This window comes from Syngnathus scovelli, chromosome 19, assembly GCF_024217435.2.
Source record: "Syngnathus scovelli strain Florida chromosome 19, RoL_Ssco_1.2, whole genome shotgun sequence".
Classification (NCBI taxonomy): domain Eukaryota; kingdom Metazoa; phylum Chordata; class Actinopteri; order Syngnathiformes; family Syngnathidae; genus Syngnathus; species Syngnathus scovelli.
The window spans coordinates 8905310-8925635 of NC_090865.1; the positions used below are offsets into that span (position 1 = coordinate 8905310).

A 20326-nucleotide genomic window follows, 5' to 3' on the forward strand; every position below is an offset into this window, starting at 1 on the left:
GCTGCGGCAGGTGACGGAGCTGAAGGGTCTGGCCACCCACCTACTGGTGGGTAGCGTCATCTGCGAGACCAAGGAGCTGTTCACTGCCATGCCGCAGGTGGTGGCCGTGGACATCAATGACCTGGCCACCATCAAACTCAACCTGGAGGTCACCTGGTCGTAAGTACTTGCATCATAATTTTTATTGAATATGGGATGACATATTTTTTGAGGTCAATTTTTTTTTATTGTCATCTGATTGAATTTGTACACCATTTTATTTTTTTAAATTTAGTTTAATGTTGATTGAATTTTCTTCATGTATATACTTTAATTTACAATATATTTCCATGCTTTTGGAGCATTTTTAAAACTGTTTTATTTTTGACTGAAAGGCTTTTGTTTTTTCCCTCAGTTGTAGTTGAATGTCTTGTCAGTGGCTCTCCAACATTTTTCTTTCATAAAGACCCAATTGCATTCTGGCATGCCTAATCGAGTGTCCCCTTGATGGTGGTGGCAAGCAGTGATGTTTTTTGTGTCCCGCAGGCCCTTCGACGTGGAGGACCTGACACTGTCGTCGGGCAACGTGAGCAAGGCGGCAGCGCTGCAGAGACGGGTGTCCATCTACAGCCAGGGCACCCCCGACACGCCCACCTTCCAGGATGCCTCCTTCTTTGTGAGTAGCGCTTGCCAGGGCTCCAATAGCAACGCCGGATGGCGTCGTTGCATGTTGAGTATGTCACCTCCTCGATCTGCTGCACACCTGTCCCCCTGACTAACCCCGCCCACCCTTGACCGCTTGCACGCCTGCGGCCCCCAAAGACATGGCGCCGCGCCCCCGCGGAGCGCCACCCTCTGTCCTTTCTGCACGCACTTCAAGACGCCTTGCTGGAGACCTTCCGGCGCGCGCGCTCCTTCGGCGACCCGTCTGCACCCAGGCCCAAGTCCAGCCTGGAGGTCTACGTGAGTGCGTGTGGCCTGGCGTGGCATTTGGTCCTGTCCCCCGTACCCCCCTTGCAAAGTCCGCCCACTTTTGGCAGCAACTTCCTCCATCGCTTCAGTGTATCTGCATGCGGTGCGCAAATGGCTCCAAATTTCCGCATTTCATTCTTCGCTGTGCTTTGCTCTCACAAAATGGCAACTGTTTCCCCAACTTAGAAATCTTGTACATCTAGAAAATAAAGTTTCATTGTTATGAGTACAAATTAATTTTTGAGTTGAAATGAAACGAGTTTTCCTTAAATGTTTCTTTTGCCAAAAAAACAACATTTTTCTCCAAATAGATTTTTGGCTCGGTGAAGCACTGGGTCGCACGTCCGCCTCACAGTTGGGACGGTGCGGGTTCGATTCCACCTCCGGCCCTCCCTGTGTGGAGTTTGCATGTTCTCCCCGGGCCCGCGTGGGGTTTCTCCGGACACTCCGGTTTCCTCCCACATCCCCAAAACATGCTTGGTAGGCCAATTGAGCATTCCAAATTGCCCCTAGGTGTGAATGCGATTCCGGATGGTTGTTCGTCTCTGTGTGCCCTGCGATTGCCTGGTAACCAGTTCAGGGTATCCCCCGCCTCCTGCCCAATGACAGCTGGGATAGGCTCCAGCATGCCCGCGACCCCTCTGGGGACAGAGCGGTACAGAAAATGGATGGATGGATGGATGGATGGATGGATAAATATTCATATCAAGAATATTTCCTAAACTATATTAGCTTGAAACATTTTTTTAAATGAAATAATTTGACAAAAAATTCCTAATTTTCCTTAAGTGTATTCATTGCCTGTCAAACGGCAAAGTTTTTCAGAGTAGACAAGTTCTGACCCTGGCCCACCTCCCCACCTGCCCCCTTTCCTCTTCATTCCCTCAGTCGACTCTCGCGGACGATGTGTTTGAAAACGGCAAGCGTCTGTCCTTCGCCTTCTCGGACGCGTCCAGCCCCAGCCCGGCCCCCAGCTCCCACTCGCCGGCACTGTCCAATCCGGAGATCACTGTCACGCCGCCCGACACGGACACGTGCGCCTCGCCCTCCAGGCTGCGGGACGGCTCCATTGCAGAGGAGGACGAGGATAATCAGGGAGACGGTGTTAGCGGCGAGGAGACGGGCAGCGGGACAAGCGGCAGCCTGGAGGACTCTGAGTGGGAACGTATCGAGTCTCAGCGCATCGTACGCCAGCCCACCGTGGCGCCAGAGGACGTCTTCCTAGACCACGCTGAGCACCTCAAGCCTGTCCAGCTAGAACAAGGTTGCAACACTTCAACACTAAGTTAATCTGTTTTCAGCATTTTTTGTCAGTTGACATGTTTATTTTTTTCATTTTTTTGCTTCAGTTTTTTAGTTTCTCGAGCAAAAAACACGTTTTTTTTTCTAGGAAATCTTTTTTTTTCCCCAAAAACAAGTATTTTTTGTGAACAGATTTTTTTCGCCTCCCCCAAAAAAATTATTTTCAATATTTTACTTGTAAACTGATTTCTCATACAGCACAGTAAAGTGACAATATTTTTTTTGGAATCCAAACTTTTCTTTTTCTTTCTCACAATGGCACTTTCACAAGCCCAGAAATAATCAAAAGAATCACTGTTAATCCAACAATGAATGACCACAGAGGACGAGGACGGCGGCGGCAACCTAACACGGCAGCTGGTTAAGCGTCTGACGTCAGAGGCGGACGGGGGTGGTGCGGAGGCAGACCAAGGGCTGCTGGCGGAGGGCGGCCTGGAGGAAGCCATCCACGGGCTGTTGCTGATGCTGGAGGTGCTAACGCACCGATGCCGAGAGCTGCAGGACCTGGAGCAGGTGGTTATGCGGCTGGAGGACCTCTTAAAGGTGAGCCCCAGCCCCTCATTTGAATTATGCTGCCCCCCCCCCCAACCTTAACTTTTTTGGGGGTGTGCTGCCGCCATTAGTGCCGCCTGTTGGGCCACAGGAGACGCTCGTCCAGTCTCAGCCTGACGGTGGAGAGCGCACTGGAGAGCTTTGACTTCCTCAACACGTCCGATTTTGACGATGACGACACGGTTGCCGTTGTCCTCGCCATGCCGCCGCCGTTTGACATCGACGCTGGCCCAATAGGGTGAGGTTGAAATCTTCTCATGTGTTGCTCTATTGTGTCAGGTTAGTTGCAAGAATAATTTTAGAATCGCAGATAATTATAAATCAATGATGCGAAGTTGTCATTTTTTTTCTTTTTAGATTTCATTTTTCTCTCTCGACATGATATTTTTGTGTGTCAACAGGGAGCAGCAGCAGGCGGAGGCGCGAGGCCACTTGAGCGAGGCGCTGACGGAGGACACGGGGGTGGGGAACAGCGTGGCCGGTAGCCCCCTGCCGCTCACCACCACCAACGACAGCCTGGACACCGCCCTCGCCACGCACCTGCGCTACTGCCGACGACTTGTCCAGGCACGGACGTCGAGTGCCCGGCCATAAAGTGACGCATAGAAACACTTTGGTTTTTTGTTGTGCAGGTGTTGAGCAACAGCGTGAGCCCGTGGCGCCGTCGCAGCGTCCTCATCAAGATGGCGTCTCAAACGGCCCTCCTGGAGGAGCTGGCCGAGAGCATCGCAGACCACCCGGGGGCGCTGTCGTCTCCGGCAAAGGGTGCGTGCCCAAGCCGCAACGTCTGACGCTCCGTTGGCAGAGCGCATGACGCTCCTGTGTCATTGCAGTGGCGCTGGGCCTGGCAGAGCACAACGGGGTGCTGGCGCTGTGGGCAGAGTGCAGCGGTTCTTCTGGACTCTTCCACACCACGCTGGAACGAGTGGCCGGTCACATGACGCGGCGCTACCAGCAAACGCTATCAGAGAAATACCCGCAAAACTGCCAAGCAGGTCACAGTTTGTTCTTGTTGCAGTCAAATAGAATGTCATAAGGAGGCCATATTGTTCATGTCATTTTTTTTCTTTTTGACTTGCATAAGATGTTGCCCCACCCCCTCATGGAGCGTTTTTGTCATCACGTTGCAGTGATCCCTTTGGTGGCGCGCGAGATGGTGGACGCAAACGACCTTCCCGAGTCAAACATCCCGAGGCAGGAGGTCATGACCGTTTTCCAGTTTCACGCGTACGTGGTGAAACATCAAGTTGGCGACATGGAGGCGCACCTCCTGCACTTGGCCGCAGAAGGTCAGTTGCTTTAGCTCATGATGTGCTGACAATTGCAATCGATTTAGATAACGTAATAAATTTCATGAGGAAAAATGCCTTTTATGAATCCAGATATTTTTCAAAATAAATTCTACAAATAAAATCCCTCTGGAGCCAGGCCTGGAGGCGGGGCTCGAAGGCGAGCGTCTGGTGGCCGGGCCTTCGCCCATGGGGCCCGGCCGGGCATAGCCCGAAAAGGAAACGTGGGTCCCCCTTCCCATGGGCTCACCACCTGTGGGAGGGGCCGAAGGGGTCAGGTGCAATGTGAGCTGGGCGGCAGCCAAAGGCAGGGACCTTGGCGGTCTGATCCCCGGCTGCAGAAGCTGGCTCTGGGGACATGGAATGTCACCTCTCTGGCTGGAAAGGAGCCCGAGCTGGTGTGTGAGGCAGAAAAATTCCGACTAGATATAGTCGGACTAGCCTCCATGCACAGTTTGGGCTCCCGTACAAGCCCTCTCGAGAGGGGCTGGACTCTCTTCCACTCTGGAGTTGCCCACGGTGAGAGGCGTCGAGCAGGTGTGGGTATACTTATTGCCCCCCGGCTGGGCGCCTGCACATTGGGGTTCACCCCGGTGAACGAGAGGGTAGCCTCCCTCCGCCTTCGGGTGGGGGGACGGGTCCTGACTGTTGTTTGTGTCTATGCACCAAACGGCAGCTCAGAGTACCCACCCTTCTTGGGGTCCCTGGAGGAAGTGCTGGAGAGCGCTCCTTCTGGGGACTCCATCGTTCTACTGGGTGACTTCAATGCGCACGTGGGCAATGGCAGTGAGACCTGGAAGGGCGTGATTGGGAGGAACGCCCCCCCCCCCCGATCCGAACCCGAGCGGTGTTCTATTGTTGGACTTCTGTGCTCAACACGGATTTTCAACAATGAACACCATGTTCAAGCATAAGGGTGTCCATGTGTGCACTTGGCACCAGGACACCCTAGGCCGCAGTTCGATGATCGACTTTGTAGTCGTGTCATCGGATTTGCGGCCGCATGTTTTGGACACTCGGGTGAAGAGAGGGGCAGAGCTGTCAACTGATCACCACCTGGTGGTGGGTTGGCTCCGATGGTGGGGGAAGATGCCGGTCCGACGTGGCAGACCCAAACGCTCTGTGAGGGTCTGCTGGGAACGTCTGGCAGAATCTCCTGTCAGGAAGAGCTTCAACTCCCACCTCCGGCAGAGCTTTTCCCACGTCCCGGGGGAGGCGGCTGACATTGAGTCTGAGTGGACCATGTTCCGCGCCTCCATTGTTGAGGCGGCCGACCGGAGCTGTGGCCGTAAGGTCGTTGGTGCCTGTCGTGGCGGCAATCCCCGAACCCGCTGGTGGACACCGGCAGTAAGGGATGCCGTCAAGCTGAAGAAGGAGTCCTATCGGGCCGTTTTGGCCTGCGGGACTCCGGAGGCAGCTGACAGGTACCGGATGGCCAAGCGGAACGCGGCTTCGGCGGTTGTTGAGGCAAAAACCCGGGCGTGGGAGGAGTTTGGTGAGGCCATGGAGAATGACTTTCGGACCGCTTCGAGGAAATTCTGGTCCACCAACCGGCGTCTCAGGAGGGGGAAGCAGTGCAACGTCAACACTGTTTACAGTGGGGATGGCGTGCTGCTGACCTCGACTCGGGACGTCGTGAGTCGATGGGGAGAATACTTCGAAGACCTCCTCAATTCCACCTACACGCCTTCCATTGAGGAAGCAGGGCCTGGAGGCTCTGAGGCGGATTCTCCAATCTCTGGGGTCGAAGTCACTGAGGTAGTTAAAAAACTCCTCGGTGGCAAGGCCCCGGGGGTGGATGAGATCCGCCCCGAGTTCTTAAAGGCTCTGGATGTTGTGGGGCTGTCATGGCTGACACGCCTCTATAACGTTGCGTGGACATCGGGGACAGTGCCTCTGGATTGGCAGACTGGGGTGGTGGTTCCCCTCTTTAAGAAGGGGGACCAGAGGGTGTGTTCCAATTACAGGGGAATCACACTCCTCAGCCTCCCTGGTAAGGTCTATTCAGGGGTGCTGGAGAGGAGGGTCCGTCGGGAGGTCGAACATCGGATTCAGGAGGAGCAGTGTGGCTTTCGTCCTGGCCGTGGAACAGTGGACCAGCTCTACACCCTCGGCAGGATCCTCGAGGGTGCATGGGAGTTCGCCCAACCAGTCCACATGTGTTTTGTGGATTTGGAGAAGGCGTTCGACCGTGTCCCTCGGGAGGTTCTGTGGAGGGTGCTTCGGGAGTACGGGGTGCCGAGCCAACTGATAAGGGCGGTTCGGTCCCTGTATCACCGATGCCAGAGTCTGGTCCGCATTTCCGGCAGTAAGTCGGATTCGTTCCCAGTGAGGGTTGGACTCCGCCAAGGCTTTGTCACCGATTCTGTTCATAATTTTTATGGACAGAATTTCTAGGCGCAGCCAAGGCGTTGAGGGGGTCCGGTTTGGGGACCTCAGCATCGCGTCTCTGCTTTTTGCAGATGACGTGGTGCTGTTGGCTTCTTCAGGCCGTGATCTCCAGCTCTCTCTGGAACAGTTCGCAGCCAAGTGTGAAGCGGTCGGGATGAGGGTCAGCACCTCCAAATCCGAGTCTATGGTCCTCGATCGGAAAAGGGTGGAATGCCCTCTCCGGATCGGGGATGAGATCCTGCCCCAAGTGGAGGAGTTCAAGTATCTTGGAGTCTTGTTCAAGATTCAAGATTCAAGATTCAAGAGTTTTTTATTCGCCATGTTTGAGCGTGCCAAACAAGGAATTTGACTTCGGTAAATCACAGCCTCTGTTCAACATTTAGGTGACTAACAACAACACTCAGGACATGTGAAGAACGAAAGATATTCTCAAACACCCCCTGATCTTAAACTCCCAAGAGGGCAAGGAAAAACTCAAAACTCCAGCTAGGGGAAATGAGAAACCTTGAGAAGAGACCACAGATGGGAGGGTCCCTCTTCTAGGATGACCAGGCTGCAATGGATGCAGAGAGGACACATAGTACAAACAGTGTAGACAAAAAAGGTGTGGCAAGCGGGATGTTATTGCACAGTAATGACTCTGAGACTCTAAGAGTGGTGTGAGTTCATCAGAGCGACAGCCTGGGGGAAGAAGCTGTCTCTGTGTCTGCTGGTTTTTGTGTACAGAGCTCTATAACGGCGTCCGGAGGGGAGTAGTTCAAACAGGCTGCAACCTGGGTGCGAAGGGTCTGTTGAGATGTTACTTGCACGTTTCCTGGTCCTGGACAGGTACAAGTCTTGGATAGATGGGAGGTTGATTCCAATTATCTTTTCTGCAGTCCTTATTGTCCGTTGCAGTCTGTGCTTGTCTTGTTTGGAGGCCGATCCAAACCAGACAGTGATGGAGGTGCAGAGGACAGACTGGATGATGGCAGTGTAGAAGGTCTTCAGCAGCTCCCGTGGCAGGTTGAACTTCTTGAGCTGTCTCAGGAAGTACAGCCTCTGCTGGGCCTTCTTGCGGACAGAGTCTATGTGGCCGGTCCATTTCAGGTCCCGAGAGATTGTGGTTCCCAGGAACTTGAAGGTGTCTGTGGAGAGAATAGTATTACTGCGGATAGTGAGGGGTGAAAGTGGTGAAGGGCCTCGCCTGAAGTCCACTGTCATCTCCACGGTCTTGAGCGGGTTCAGGTCCAGGTGGTTTTGGCTGCACCAGTGGACCAGCCGCTCCACCTCCTGTCTGTACGCAGTCTCATCACCGTTCTGGATCAGTCCGATGAGAGTGGTGTCGTCTGCATACTTCAGGAGCTTCACGGAAGAGTCACTTGCGGAGAAATCGTTGGTGTAGAGGGAGAAGAGCAGTGGGGAGAGGACGCATCCCTGAGGGGCTCCAGTGTTGGTGGTCAGGGTGTCAGATGTGATGCTCCCCAGCCTCACACGCTGTCTCCTGTTGGTCAGGAAGCTGGTGATCCACTGACAGGTGGAGGCAGGCACCGCAAGCTGGATGAGCTTCTGTTGGAGGATGTCAGGAGCGATGGTGTTGAACGCCGAGCTGAAGTCCACAAACAGGATCCTGGCGTACTTTCCTGGGGTGTCCAGGTGTTGCAGGATGTAGTGCAGTCCCATGTTGACCGCATCATCTACCGACCTGTTTGCCCGGTAGGCAAACTGGTGGGGGTCCAGCAGGGGGCCCGTGACATCCTTCAGGTGGTTCAGTACTAACCTCTCGAAAGATTTCATGACCACAGATGTCAGTGCAACAGGTCTATAGTCATTCATACCTGTGATGGCGGGCTTCTTGGCCACTGGAACGATGGTGGAGCTCTTGAAGCACGAGGGCACCTCACACAGCTCCAGGGAACGGTTGAAGATCCGTGCAAAGGTGGGCGCCAGCTGCTCAGCGCAGACTTTCAAGCAGGAAGGTGACACGCCGTCTGGGCCCGGTGCCTTCCTGATCTTTTGTCTCCGGAACATCCGGCGCACTTCCTCCTCGCGAATCTGGAGTGCGGGCGCGGCCTCTGCAAGAGAGAGAGTCGGTGACCACGGTGATGGAGGTGTGGACAGAGCAGTTGTGGGGGGAGGTGAGTATGTGGATTGTGTGGATTGTGCTGCAGGAGGTCCCGTTGTGTGGGAGGACCGATCAAACCTGCAGTAGAACCTGTTTAGCTGGTCAGCGAGCCTTGGGCTCTCCACAGGACGGGGGGTTCGTTTCTTGAAGCCCGTGATGCTCTTCAGGCCTTTCCACACTGTTGAGGGATCAGGATTGGCAGAGAGGTGTCTCTCCAGGCTCTCCCCGTAACACCTCCTGGCTTTCCTGACCTCTCGGTTCAGTGTGTTTCTGGTCTGCTTGAACAGGTCCCGGTCGCCGCTCCTGTAGGCCTCCTCCTTGACTTTGCGCAGCCTCCTAAGGTTCGGTGTAAACCAAGGTTTGTCGTTGTTGTACGTGCAGAAGGTCTTAGTCTGCACACACAGATCCTCACAAAAACTGATGTATGATGTGACAGTGTCAGTGAGTTCATGCAAGTCTGAATTTGCAGCATCAAAAACACTCCAATCGGTGCAGTCAAAGCAGGCTTGGAGGTCCTGCCTTGACTCCACTGTCCACTTCCTGACAGTCCTCACCACAGGCTTAGAAGTTTTTAGTTTCTGTCTGTAGGCAGGGACCAGATGAACTAGACAGTGGTCCGAGAGTCCTAAAGCTGCACGAGCCACAGAGTGGTATGCATCCTTAATTACGGTGTAGCAGTGGTCCAGTGTCTGTGCCCCTCTGGTGGGACACGTTATGTGCTGTCTGTATCTGGGGAGTTCGTGTGCGAGGTTCGCCCTGTTAAGATCACCCAGAACAATGATTAGTGAATTTGGTAGAAGTTTCTCCATGTCTGTCACCTGGTCAGCCAGCATCTGCGTGGCTTCACTCGCACGTGCGTGTGGTGGGATGTAAACAGCCGCCATGACGATCGAGGAGAACTCCCGTGGTGAATAGAACGGCCGGCAGTTTATGAAAAGTGTTTCTAGGAGAGGGCTGCAAAACTCTTTCAACACCATGACATCGGTACACCAACGTTCATTAATGTAGAAACAGAGACCACCTCCCTTTGATTTTCCGGAGAGCTCCGCGCTGCGATCTGCACGCGTTAGCCGAAACCCAGCTAACTCCATGGCGTGGTGGGGGGTTCGTTCGCTAAGCCACGTCTCAACAAAACACAGCGCGGCGGATCTGCTGAAGTCCGTGTTCCTTGAAGTGAGGAGCAGCAGTTCGTCCATCTTGTTCGCCAGGGAGCGGACATTCGCCAGATGAATTGACGGTAGGGCAGAACGGAACCCTCTTTGCCTCAGCTTTACGAGGGCTCCCGCTCGTTTTCCGCGTCGCCGCCGTCGCGCTAGCTTGTATAGCACCGCCGCTCCGGCTAAAATCTCCGACAAACAATCTGAATCAGAGAGAACAGGAGAGAAAATACCAGAAGAAGACTGACCGATGTTTAACAGTGCTTCTCTAGTAAAAGTGATCCGGGATGGACAGCAGAAGACACAGAAAACACACAAAATAAGACAAAGAAACAGAGAGCGACTCACCGTGGCAGCCATCCGCGGCGCCATCAGATGACGAGTTCACGAGTGAGGGGAGGATGGAGCGCGAGATCGACAGGCGGATCGGTGCAGCGTCGGCAGTAATGCGGATCCTGTACCGGTCCGTTGTGGTGAAGAGAGAGCTGAGCCAAAAGCTCTCAATTTACCGGTCGATTTACGCTCCTACCCTCACCTATGGTCCCGAGCTATGGGTCGTGACCGAAAGAACGAGATCCCGGATACAAGCGGCCGAAATGAGTTTTCTCCGCAGGATGTCCGGCCTCTCCCTTAGAGATAGGGTGAGAAGCTCGGTCATCCGGGAGAGACTTGGAGTAGAGTCGCTACTCCTCCACGTTGAGAGGAGCCAGATGAGGTGGCTCGGGCATCTTATCAGGAAGCCTCCTGGACGCCTCCCTGGGGAGGTGTTCCGGGCACGTCACACCGGTAGGAGACCCCGGGGACGACCCAGGATGCGCTGGAGAGACTATGTCTCTAAGCTGGCCTGGGAACACCTTGGGATCCCCCGGGATGAGCTGGATGAAGTGGCTGGGGAGAGGGAAGTCTGGGAGTCCCTCCTAAAGCTGCTGCCCCCGCGACCCGACCCAGGATAAGCGAAAAAAGATGGATTGATGGATGGACAAATAAAAACTGGACAAATTCTGCAAACATTAAAATGCAGGAAAAAACACAAATTTTAGGGGGAAAAAAACGAGCACAAGCAAACACATTAAAACGATACGACACAAGTCTGGAAGAACTAATGTGTGTGCGTATCACCTTCAGAGTCATTTGCGGAGCGCCTGGGAGACGGAGATATTTCGGTGCTGGGAGAGGTGCCGGCCTGGGCCCTTTGGCCCCACAGCGCCACCCTGAGGACGCTGGCCTTGCTGCTCACCACCCACGACATCGTTGCGAACAAGGCAGCCGCCGACTACCTTGCCAACGCAGCCGCCGCGCCGCATGCCCATTTTAGAAACAAGGTCACTCTTGTCACTTGCTTTCATCGTCTGCTTTTTTTTCTGTCTTTGTCAGTTTCGTCGTTTGGTTTGAAGCGTGTTCACGCCAAATATTTGTGTCCCACCAGGCGCTGGAGTGTTACGCGGAGGCGCTGTCTGATGCGGGCGTCCACAGCCAGAAAGCGGCGTGCGCTGCGCTCGGTTGCCTACAGGTCATTGACGGCTCTCTCCCATGTTTTGCGACCGTATTTCACCATCATAGCCAAAAATGTGCAAGTTGTGCTTCACTTTGCAGGCGGCGGAGAGCGTTCGAGTCGTGGCGGCGCTGTGCAACTCGGCTGACGAGGAGCTACGCCACGTCGCCATAGAAACGCTGCTCACCTTCGGTCAGTCCAAGAGTCAATGGTGCAGTCGGGTGGGCTAAAAAATTATTCATATCATTTTATGGGTAAAAAAGAGCTCATTGTCGTATCTTGCTTCTTTAACCTGACAATTGCATTTCTCGGAAAATGCTAACTGTTGCTTATTGGTCTTCATTTCAAATCAGCTTGTGTTTTTTAACGTGGATGGATGGCGAGGTGTCAATCTCCAACTTATTAATGCACTGTCAAATCCGCACTTATTATATTTAAGCGACCGGCTTCCCATTAAAGGGTTAAATGAGCCAGGGGTGAAAAAACTCGTCCGAGTTGCTAACCACCTTTATTAAATTGATTCTGAAGGAATCAATCTAATCTCTTTATGACGCCAATCCCGTTAGTCAAGCGACGCTCGTGCAGGGTAACTAAGGTCGAGACACGTCATCAGACCGCACTCCACTGGTGACTCTCTTCCGTCTGATTTTGGGCTTTTGTTGAATCTTGGATATATTTAGATGTCTTTGTTAAGACCTCAGGGATTTGTTATTTACACTAGCGCGCATTCGCCCTAGCTGACCTTGAGATAACCCTTTTGAACCAGATCTGACAATACCTGACGTTAAGGATTAAAGCTGTCTTCATTTTAAAAAGAATTGAACGGCTTTAAAGAATGAACATGAAAGGGAAATAAAGAAAATTTAAAGTTCTAATTACTGCATATAAAACCATGCTCAACATAGTTAATACGAAATAATCAATAACCGAATTAAGGATTAAGAAAAAATTTAATGAATAGGCAAGAAAAAGAATTACAAGTCGAACAAACAACAATAATTCCACTCACCAATCTCAGAACAAAAGAAAAGACAAAAGGTCTAAAATGCTATTTGATTGAACAAGTCAAGTGATCGGTTCTCCTTTGTTCCAAAATCCGAATTCTGTTTAAAAAGAGGAAAGGTCTGCCGATGAGGAGATTAGCCAACGCTGTTACATTGGCGTCTTCCCCTAGCTGCCAGAAGTGGCTGTCTCCTCTGCCTTCCTTGAAGCTTAAAATTTGACAAAGTCTAATTCGAAGCTTAAAATTTGACAAAGTTCAATTCGAACACTCTGGAAATTCATCTTAGTAGATTTTGGTCCAATCTCAAAAAGAATGAAAAATCCATCTTCGTTTCGTCTAAACGGCGTTCTTTACTCCGGGCAGCGTCAGGGCCATCGCCCTGACCAGGAAGAGCCCTTTTCTCGTCCGAAGCCAAGCTTCTATAGGCTCGTCAGCTCCCCTGGCATTACCTCATCGGAATGTGTGGAATGTCTGGAATGCCTGGTATGCTAGGAATGCATGACCTCAGCTAATTTTCCAGCTGATATTTTAATGCTGTCTCAGCGGATTTCTCAGCTCATATGTGAGCAGGGACGTGCGGCTACGCCTCCCCTGCCATCATGAAAAGGAGAAAAACAAATTCAGTTGTTTTTATTATGAAGTAATTTTCCTTTTAATTTCAATAGTTTTGTATCATTTTGAACCAAAATCGCTGAATTTTTATAGTTATTTTAAAACTGAAGACGATTCGCTCGGAAGAACCAACTTCCTGTCTAGCCTCCTCTGAGGATTGCGTTGTTTTTTGTCATCTGTCCGTAACGTCGTGTTTCTTTAGATGAACAAAATGACTTTGAAAAGAGACCTTACGGAGGCTACAAAAAAAAAGGTTCTCCAGCCTTATGGCAGGGGGTGCTAGTGATCCCGGGATGCTTTATGCGCCTACCTGTAGAATAAGAGATCTCCACTTCAGAGTTACAGTCAACAACTGAGGAGCAGTCGTCCGTTTATTTCGTTTTACATTCGTTTTGTTTAGTTTTTACATTTCGTTTTACAATGGAGGATTATATATCCAAACGATTTTCAACTATGGATTTTTGGTCGAAGCAGGAGGTCATCGGTAAAGGAAGAGCAACTCCGGAGTTAAAAGGTTTGATTCGGACAACAGGATTTCGGAACGGAGTGGTACGCACGATCGAAAACAATTTTTTTATTCCGTGTGCTTTATTGAGTGTATTTATGTGTGAAGACTGCTTATATGAGATTTTAATTAAAATAATTCAAATTAAATAAAGAATAAGCCACACTAGAGCAGCGTTCCCCAAACTTTTTTTGTGACATGGTTAGGTGCCGGACAAATTTTACCGTTGACGTCAGTGCCTCCCCAGTCATGAACCTCACTGCACGTCACTGTATGTGAGGGTTGCGCATTCTTCACCTGACTTTCAGCTGGGAACCCTGGTTGCCAAAGCAATCTTGCTCAAAACAGCAACCATTGCGCATGACTGTTCTCTGCAGCTGTTTCCTGTTTTGCTCGTTCTTTCACTTTAACCCTTGTCTCCTCTCAACTTAATACATTCATGTATAGATGGAACGCCAATGTTTAAATGTAGGTTGGATAAAACATTGCAACATTAATAACATATATCTTGTCTAGTAATGATCAACTTAACATATAATCATACTTACCCATAATAATGGGTTCTTCTAATTTTAACATATATATTGATTTTGCTCAAACTGTTATAGGTTAAAATTATGGCATAGCAAAATCATATTCCAAAATTGGGTGTTGCTACGCATTTGAACAGGTCGTGTCCTCCCAATTGCTGACAATTTAATTTACAGTGGAGCCTCGGTTTTCGAATGTCCTGGTTCTTGAACAAATCGGTATTCGAACAAAAAATTCGAGATTTTTTGGCTTCGGATGTCGGACGAAATTCGGTTGTCGAACCTCACGAGATGAGCCGAGAGGACCCGCATGCAAACTGACTCCGTTCGTTATTACGTTCTCGTTACTCTAAGGATTGCATGAACTATAATCATGCCTCCAAAGGAAGCAAGTGGGAGCAGTGAAGCCATCCTAAAACACAAAGACGCTCCTAAACACTGAGCGCCCGGCACGCTGCGGTTGCGCGATCGGACCAAATTAAGCTCCCTGCGCACTGAGGTCCACTTAAATTTAGGAAAGTACATTAGGACTTTAAAAATATTTTCAAAATTTTAGTGACCACTCTGTCACAATAATGCGACCAGCGCAGTGCAATTGCGCGGTCGGCGGGGTGAAACTGTTGCGCGTTCGGCGGTGCGCTGCAGTTGCGCGATCAGACAAAATTAAGCTGCCTTCGCACTGATGTCCACTTTAATTTTGGAATGTACATCAGGACTATAAAAATATTTTCTAAATTTCAGGTGCGCGGTCGGCGACGCACTATAGTTGCGCGTTCGGCGGTGCGCTGCAGTTGCCCGATTGGACAAAAATGCGCAAATGGAAAAAAATGCTTAAAAAAGGCATTTTTTTAAGTTTTTTTTTGCTTGGAATGAATTATTTTTTTCCCCATTATTTGTAATGGGAAAATATGATTCGGAATTCGAACGATTCAGCCTTCTGGAACGGATTGTGTTCGAAAACCGAGGCTCCACTGTATTAGATTTGTTAGTTTCCATCAGGTCACCCATGTCAAGCTTTAACACCAGCACCTGGTGAAATTTTGGAACTACAGTCAAACCTCGTTTTTTGGCCACAATCCGTTCCAGAAGGCGGTTCGAGAAGCGAATCGTTCAAATTCCGAATCTATTTTTCCCATTACAAATAATGAAAAAAAAATTAATCCGTTCCAAGACAAAAAAAAAACGCCTTTTTAAAGCATTGTTTTCATTTGCGCATTTTCGTCCGATCGCGTAACTGCAGCGCACCGCCGAACGCGCAACCGTAGCGCGTCGCCGACCGCGCAACTGCACCGCGCTGGTCGCATTATTGTGACAGAGCCGTCGCTGAAATTTAAAAAAAAAAATAAAATTAAAGTCCTGATGTTCTTTCCAAAATTTAAGTGGACCTCAGTGCGCAGGGAGCTTAATTTTGTCCGATCGCACAACTGCAGCACACCGCCGAACGCGCAACCGTAGCGCGCCGCTGACCGCACAACTGCACCGCGCTGGTTGCATTATTGTGATAGAGCCATCGCTGAAATTTAGAAAATATTTTTAAAGTAATGTAAAGTAATGTACTTTCCAAAATTTTAAGTGAACCTCAGTGCGCAGGGAGCTTAATTTGGTCAGATCACGCAACCGCAGCGCGCCGGGCGCTCACTGTCGCATTGCTTTAAGAGCGTCTTTGTGTTTTAGGATGGCTTTACTGCTAAAACTTGCTTTCTTTGGAGGCATGATTAGGGGTTAATACAATCCTCAAAGTAACGAAAACACAATAACAACGAACGGAGTCAGTCGGCATCCGGGCTGCGCGGTCGGGCTTTCTCGGGTCCTCCCGGCTCATCTCGCGAGGTTCGACCTCCGAATTTTGTTCGACAACCGAAGCAAAAAAAATCTCGAATTTTTTGTTCGAATTCCGATTTGTTCGAGAACCGGGACGTTCGAAAACCGACGTTTGACTGTAGTACATGTTTTAGGATAGCCAATGTGTCTGGGCCAAATTCGATACCCAATTATACACCATCTTGTACCACCATGCCACTTGACAGCACAACCACCACTAGGTGGCGTCCATGCCAATAGTTATAACAGTCATAATAGTTCAATATGAGATCAGCCCAGTTTCCACTGGCAAAAACAGCTGCATGTTGTGCACCCGTTTTGTTCCACTGCTGAGTTCCACAAGTGTACAAATGCTCTGAAAGTGAATGCATTTTTTTTGGGTTGCAGGCGAGGAGGGCCGTCTAGCCTACGAGCAACTGAACGCAGTGCCGGGGCAGAAGACCGCTGTCGCCACTGACTTTTAATGAGACGCCAACGTGGTGTGGCGGAGGGACAAAACTCACAAAGCAAATCTCTGCACAATATGCGCCCGCAGGTATATTTGGGGTTCAACTGGAGGGCACCAGCGTTCACTGGCTACACCACTCGCTCACGTCTCGCACGCTCACTGCTTACTGTGAAAGCTCTCGTGTCCCCCGATACCACAATCTTGCACCTGTAAATAGTCCGATGTGTATATTTAAGTTTTTCAAGCGTTGCGCGCGGCTTTGGGGTACGTTAGGGGTTTGTTTTTTGTTGGCGTCCCGTAGCCAAAGAAAAGAGGCGGATGAGTTGATTTAGTCTTGTTAAACGTGCAGTTATCCAAGTGCAATTCTGTACGGAAATGTGATTTTATTGTATGTATTTATTTTACACACTATTTTTTTCCTGCTGTATTAAGTGCAGAAGACGATGCATATGGATTGCTAGTTCTGTGCTAAATCAGGTGTTTTACTTTTTACAAATATTAAACAATATGATCTCTGTTGATTTAATTGGAATTTAAGTTCTTTTAAATATTAATCATTATTTTGGAGATAATGATTTATATTCCCGAAAAAATGTACTTTTACTCTGACTACAGAAATTTATTGCGACCAAAGCAAATTTTTTTTTTTTTCCTTTTTGAAATGAGAATGTATTTTCCACCCCACAGTCATTTTGGCTGCAATATTCCTGTCTGATAAACAAGTCTTGCTTCAAAAATGCATAGGCAACCTGGAAACAAGTACTTGGATTTTGAACGGCTGTATTTTGTACATGTAATACTTGAGGTCCATATTGCTTGTGGTGATTAAATAGACTAATCGACTTACAACAGCATGCTTTTTTTTTCCCACACAGCAAACCGTACAAAAAAAGCTTCTTGGGTGGGAAGATGCATCAGGCGGCTTGTTACAAAGCTAACAACCAGCAGAAAACAAGAGCGTTTAGGCACTTATTAAAAATATCACTTTTTTTTTTTTTTTGCTACAGTCCAGTTTCAGCTGACAGGCCACCTGTGACTTGTTGGCTATATTGCTTGGCTGTGGACTTAACGCCCCTGCGATGTGTCACTGCTTGGCCTGCTGCGACGTGACTATGTAGTCGTCCGTGCTGAACACTCGAGGGATTTCTTGATGTTGCTGATGTAGAGCTGTTCTTTGTGGGCTGTTTGGTTTCTATGACAAAAGGCCCCCCGCCCCCCAAAAAAAAATTTACATCGCTGAATCGGCTCAAAGACCAACATTTTCCGTGTTCCAATTACTATAATTGTGGAAATCATTTTTGTCCAAGGAGGGCAGAATACAAACAAATACACGCAAAAGTGCCAATGTTTAATGACTAAAGTAAATAAGAGGAAACAGCCCGAGGGTTTGAATTGCTAGCCTTACATTTAAGAAGCCGGGCACACTCATTGTGCGGAAGATCTTCTTGAAGGCACCCGGTAACGTGGCGAGTTCTCCTTCCGCCTGGGTCAACTGCTCCTCCATGGCTCCAACGTTGGCTCCCACCATCTTGACAAAGTCCTACGAGCAAATGCTAACACTGGAACATTTTGATGGACACTGCCCCTAAAGTCAACTTTTTAGCCCTCATCTTAGCACATCTAAGGAGACAATGCATAAAATAAAAAATAAAAAAGCTAATACTAAACAACAGCCATCGCTTACCTCTAACTTGTCAATGCGCCTATACAGTTGTCTCATTTCCTCAGACTTGTGCTGAATCTGAGGTAGGTTTTGACTCACGATCTGTGATGTGTCGCTCCGAATCTGTAGACAAATACAAACATAAATCAATAAAATAGTAGAAACGACACCCATCTGTGAGGTCTGACCTGACGTGCCTCTACCGTACCATATCCAGCATGCCAACAAACTCGTCCACTCTGGTCAACATTTCCTCCAGGCTTTTCTCCAAGCACAGAATCTGGAGGAGAAATAGTTTGCGTCAGATAAGTAGCAGAAATTCAATCATTACATTTTGATTTTTTTCCAGGAAGACGAAATGCACACAGCCACACAAAAAAAGCCTTTGTCTGACTTCCCACATAAAACGGAGGCATTTACACACGTGCAGGCATCACTCACATTCACTTAACATTGAACACTGATGCTGCGCTTCATTCCATCCAGTATGGGCTTTCCCGCTATTAACACAGAATGTCAAAATGAAATGTACATAATTAACCATCTTATGTAAAACCCCATAACCTAAGCTGTAACCCCTTTCAAGAAAAGGGTGCATCATCCTCGATTTAAGAAAAAAATTAAACAGAACTGATTCAAATCAGGAAATGTTTGAGAGTTCTCCGTTGCTAAGCAAAACAGTGGCAGTTAAAGAACCCCTGTTTTAAACTGCACTTAACATGAACCGTAATTGTTGTCAGACATTGCTGCAATTAATAAACAAAACAAGCAGCCAGTTTAAAGCTAGCTGTTTGTTTTATTTTTTGGTCAGATGGTCACCTCCTCTCCCGCTGTTGCCCTCACGTAGGAGGAGTACGCGAGGGTTGCGTTCATCAGTTCCGCGTCGTGAGGTTCTGGGCCGTGCTGGGACGACGCCGCTGCAGCCGCTTGGTGAAGGCTCGGACTGGGCGACGCGACGACGTTAGCCGCCGCGCCGAAGCTGGGGCTCTGCGACACCGTGCCGTTGCTGAGGATGTCGCTCACCATGGACAAGCTGCTGGCGCTCTGTGACACGATGCCGCTGTCCCTGCTGATTTCAGCGCTCGACTCCTCCAAGGGAGACAGGATGCCCACCCTGTCGGCGCGACGGTGGTCCATGTCGCCTGGCAGGTGAGCTGGCGAGGTAAATGCGGCTAGAGGTACAACAAAACTACAGCCGTGTTTGGCTCGTCTGCTGACTGGGTCACATGACTGATAGAACGACGGCAACCGCGAGGGTCAAACTAGTGCCACGAGCATTACGATCCAGAATTCTGCGATCATTTTTTACGTCTATATGCTACCCAGAAGTCTCGGCTAAACATGTCTAAAAAAAGTTATAAAGTGGAATAAAAATAGACGTCTATGCCGTAGACGTCTATACTATAGCCGTCTACGGGATGGTCGTCTATTAGACGTCTATTAGACCTCTATATGTGAAAGTATTTTAAACGTCTACGGCAGGGGTCCCCAACCTCCAGTCCGCGGACCGGTACCGATCCGTGGGTCACTTGGTACCGAAAAGTTATTTTTTTTTTTTTTTATCGACGATCAATTAATTCAGGTCAAGACGCTCGTCCCGGTCACGTGACGTTTCCCCAGTCGAGCCCGCAAAACTAGCAAAAATGAGTAAGAATTTATTTTGAAAAATATATTTTAAAAAATGGCTATTCTCTCCCAGTTACATCCGTCGGTTCAGGTCACGTAGGCCTGTAGGCCTCCTCCTTGACTTTGCACAGCCTCCTGAGGTTCGGTGTAAACCAAGGTTTGTCGTTGTTGTACGTGCAGAAGGTCTTAGTCTGCACACACAGATCCTCACAAAAACTGATGTATGATGTGACAGTGTCAGTGAGTTCATGCAGGTCTGAAGTTGCAGCTTCAAAAACTCTCCAATCGGTGCAGTCAAAGCAGGCTTGGAGGTTCTGCCTTGACTCCACTGTCCACTTCCTTACAGTCCTCACCACAGGCTTAGAAGTTTTTAGTTTCTGTCTGTAGGCCGGGATCAGATGAACTAGACAGTGGTCCGAGAGTCCTAAAGCTGCACGAGCCACAGAGTGGTATGCATCCTTAATTACGGTGTAGCAGTGGTCCAGTGTCTGTGCCCCTCTGGTGGGGCACGTTATGTGCTGCCTGTATCTGGGGAGTTCGTGTGCGAGGTTCGCCCTGTTAAGATCCCAAGGTGATTGCAAGTTATTTCATCAAAACAGTTTCGCGCATTGGTGTATGTCCAGAGAGGATCCGTGCAGACAGGGGCACAGAAAATGGTTGTGTTGAACAGATGCAAGTGTTTTTTGCGACAAAACCACTCTGACAATTTTGCTGGGGAGAAAAGTTTTCTTTACGGGAGAAGTACTGCCAATCAGCGCATTGAAGGGTGGTGGTCCATCCTTCGCAAACAGAGCGCACAGTTCTGGATTAATTTATTTCAAACTTTTCAGGAGGAGATTTTCTGGATAAAAGTCTGATCCAGTTCTGCTTTCTTAATCTT

At 49.4% G+C, this 20326-nt stretch overlaps 3 protein-coding genes across 10 annotated transcripts in view; 1 reads left to right on the forward strand and 2 right to left on the reverse strand.

Annotated features, from left to right (window-relative positions):
* The window catches only part of ripor2 (RHO family interacting cell polarization regulator 2), a 37574-nt gene extending 20568 nt beyond the window's left edge, over nucleotides 1-17006 (forward strand). For 7 of the 8 annotated variants that reach the window (XM_068649037.1, XM_068649041.1, XM_049751048.2 and 4 more), the window contains exons 11-23: nucleotides 11-159; nucleotides 526-655; nucleotides 1840-2215; nucleotides 2576-2796; nucleotides 2877-3043; nucleotides 3207-3372; nucleotides 3438-3570; nucleotides 3639-3800; nucleotides 3936-4094; nucleotides 10872-11068; nucleotides 11173-11256; nucleotides 11340-11430; nucleotides 16097-17006. In XM_068649037.1, coding sequence (XP_068505138.1) covers nucleotides 11-159; nucleotides 526-655; nucleotides 1840-2215; nucleotides 2576-2796; nucleotides 2877-3043; nucleotides 3207-3372; nucleotides 3438-3570; nucleotides 3639-3800; nucleotides 3936-4094; nucleotides 10872-11068; nucleotides 11173-11256; nucleotides 11340-11430; nucleotides 16097-16173 — 2112 coding nt within the window. In that variant the 3' untranslated portion in view covers nucleotides 16174-17006. Of the gene's footprint in view, nucleotides 1-10; nucleotides 160-525; nucleotides 656-1839; nucleotides 2216-2575; nucleotides 2797-2876; nucleotides 3044-3206; nucleotides 3373-3437; nucleotides 3571-3638; nucleotides 3801-3935; nucleotides 4095-10871; nucleotides 11069-11172; nucleotides 11257-11339; nucleotides 11460-16096 lie in introns of all 8 variants that reach the window. The other variant, XM_068649036.1, reaches the window with a different exon arrangement.
* Nucleotides 7285-10144, reverse strand: LOC125987015 (uncharacterized). The gene is made up of 2 exons (XM_068649043.1): nucleotides 7672-10144; nucleotides 7285-7612 (listed from the first exon to the last, which is right to left on the reverse strand). Exons 1-2 carry the CDS (start codon nucleotides 10116-10118, stop codon nucleotides 7285-7287), a joined length of 2775 nt encoding a protein of 924 aa, XP_068505144.1. The 5' UTR covers nucleotides 10119-10144.
* bloc1s4 (biogenesis of lysosomal organelles complex-1, subunit 4, cappuccino) lies at nucleotides 16921-19069 on the reverse strand. The gene is made up of 5 exons (XM_049751142.2): nucleotides 18640-19069; nucleotides 18029-18100; nucleotides 17842-17943; nucleotides 17563-17697; nucleotides 16921-17349 (listed from the first exon to the last, which is right to left on the reverse strand). The coding sequence occupies exons 1-5, from the start codon at nucleotides 18955-18957 to the stop codon at nucleotides 17242-17244; spliced, it is 735 nt and encodes a 244-aa protein (XP_049607099.1). The 5' UTR covers nucleotides 18958-19069; the 3' UTR covers nucleotides 16921-17241.
* Between the last annotated feature and the right edge of the window lie 1257 nt (nucleotides 19070-20326).

What these genes read in the sequence shown, in the direction of transcription:
- LOC125987015 (XM_068649043.1), bottom strand. Translation starts at nt 10,118, where the DNA reads ATGGCGCCGCGGATGGCTGCCACGGTGAGTCGCTCTCTGTTTCTTTGT. An exon ending in GAGATGACAGTGGACTTCAG is followed by an intron (nt 7,613 to 7,671) that starts GCGAGGCCCTTC and finishes TTCTCTCCACAG; the next exon opens with ACACCTTCAAGTTCCTGGGA.
- bloc1s4 (XM_049751142.2), bottom strand. Translation starts at nt 18,957, where the DNA reads ATGGACCACCGTCGCGCCGACAGGGTGGGCATCCTGTCTCCCTTGGAG. An exon ending in TTGTTGGCATGCTGGATATG is followed by an intron (nt 17,944 to 18,028) that starts GTACGGTAGAGG and finishes ATTTGTCTACAG; the next exon opens with ATTCGGAGCGACACATCACA. An exon ending in GGCGCATTGACAAGTTAGAG is followed by an intron (nt 17,698 to 17,841) that starts GTAAGCGATGGC and finishes ATTTGCTCGTAG; the next exon opens with GACTTTGTCAAGATGGTGGG.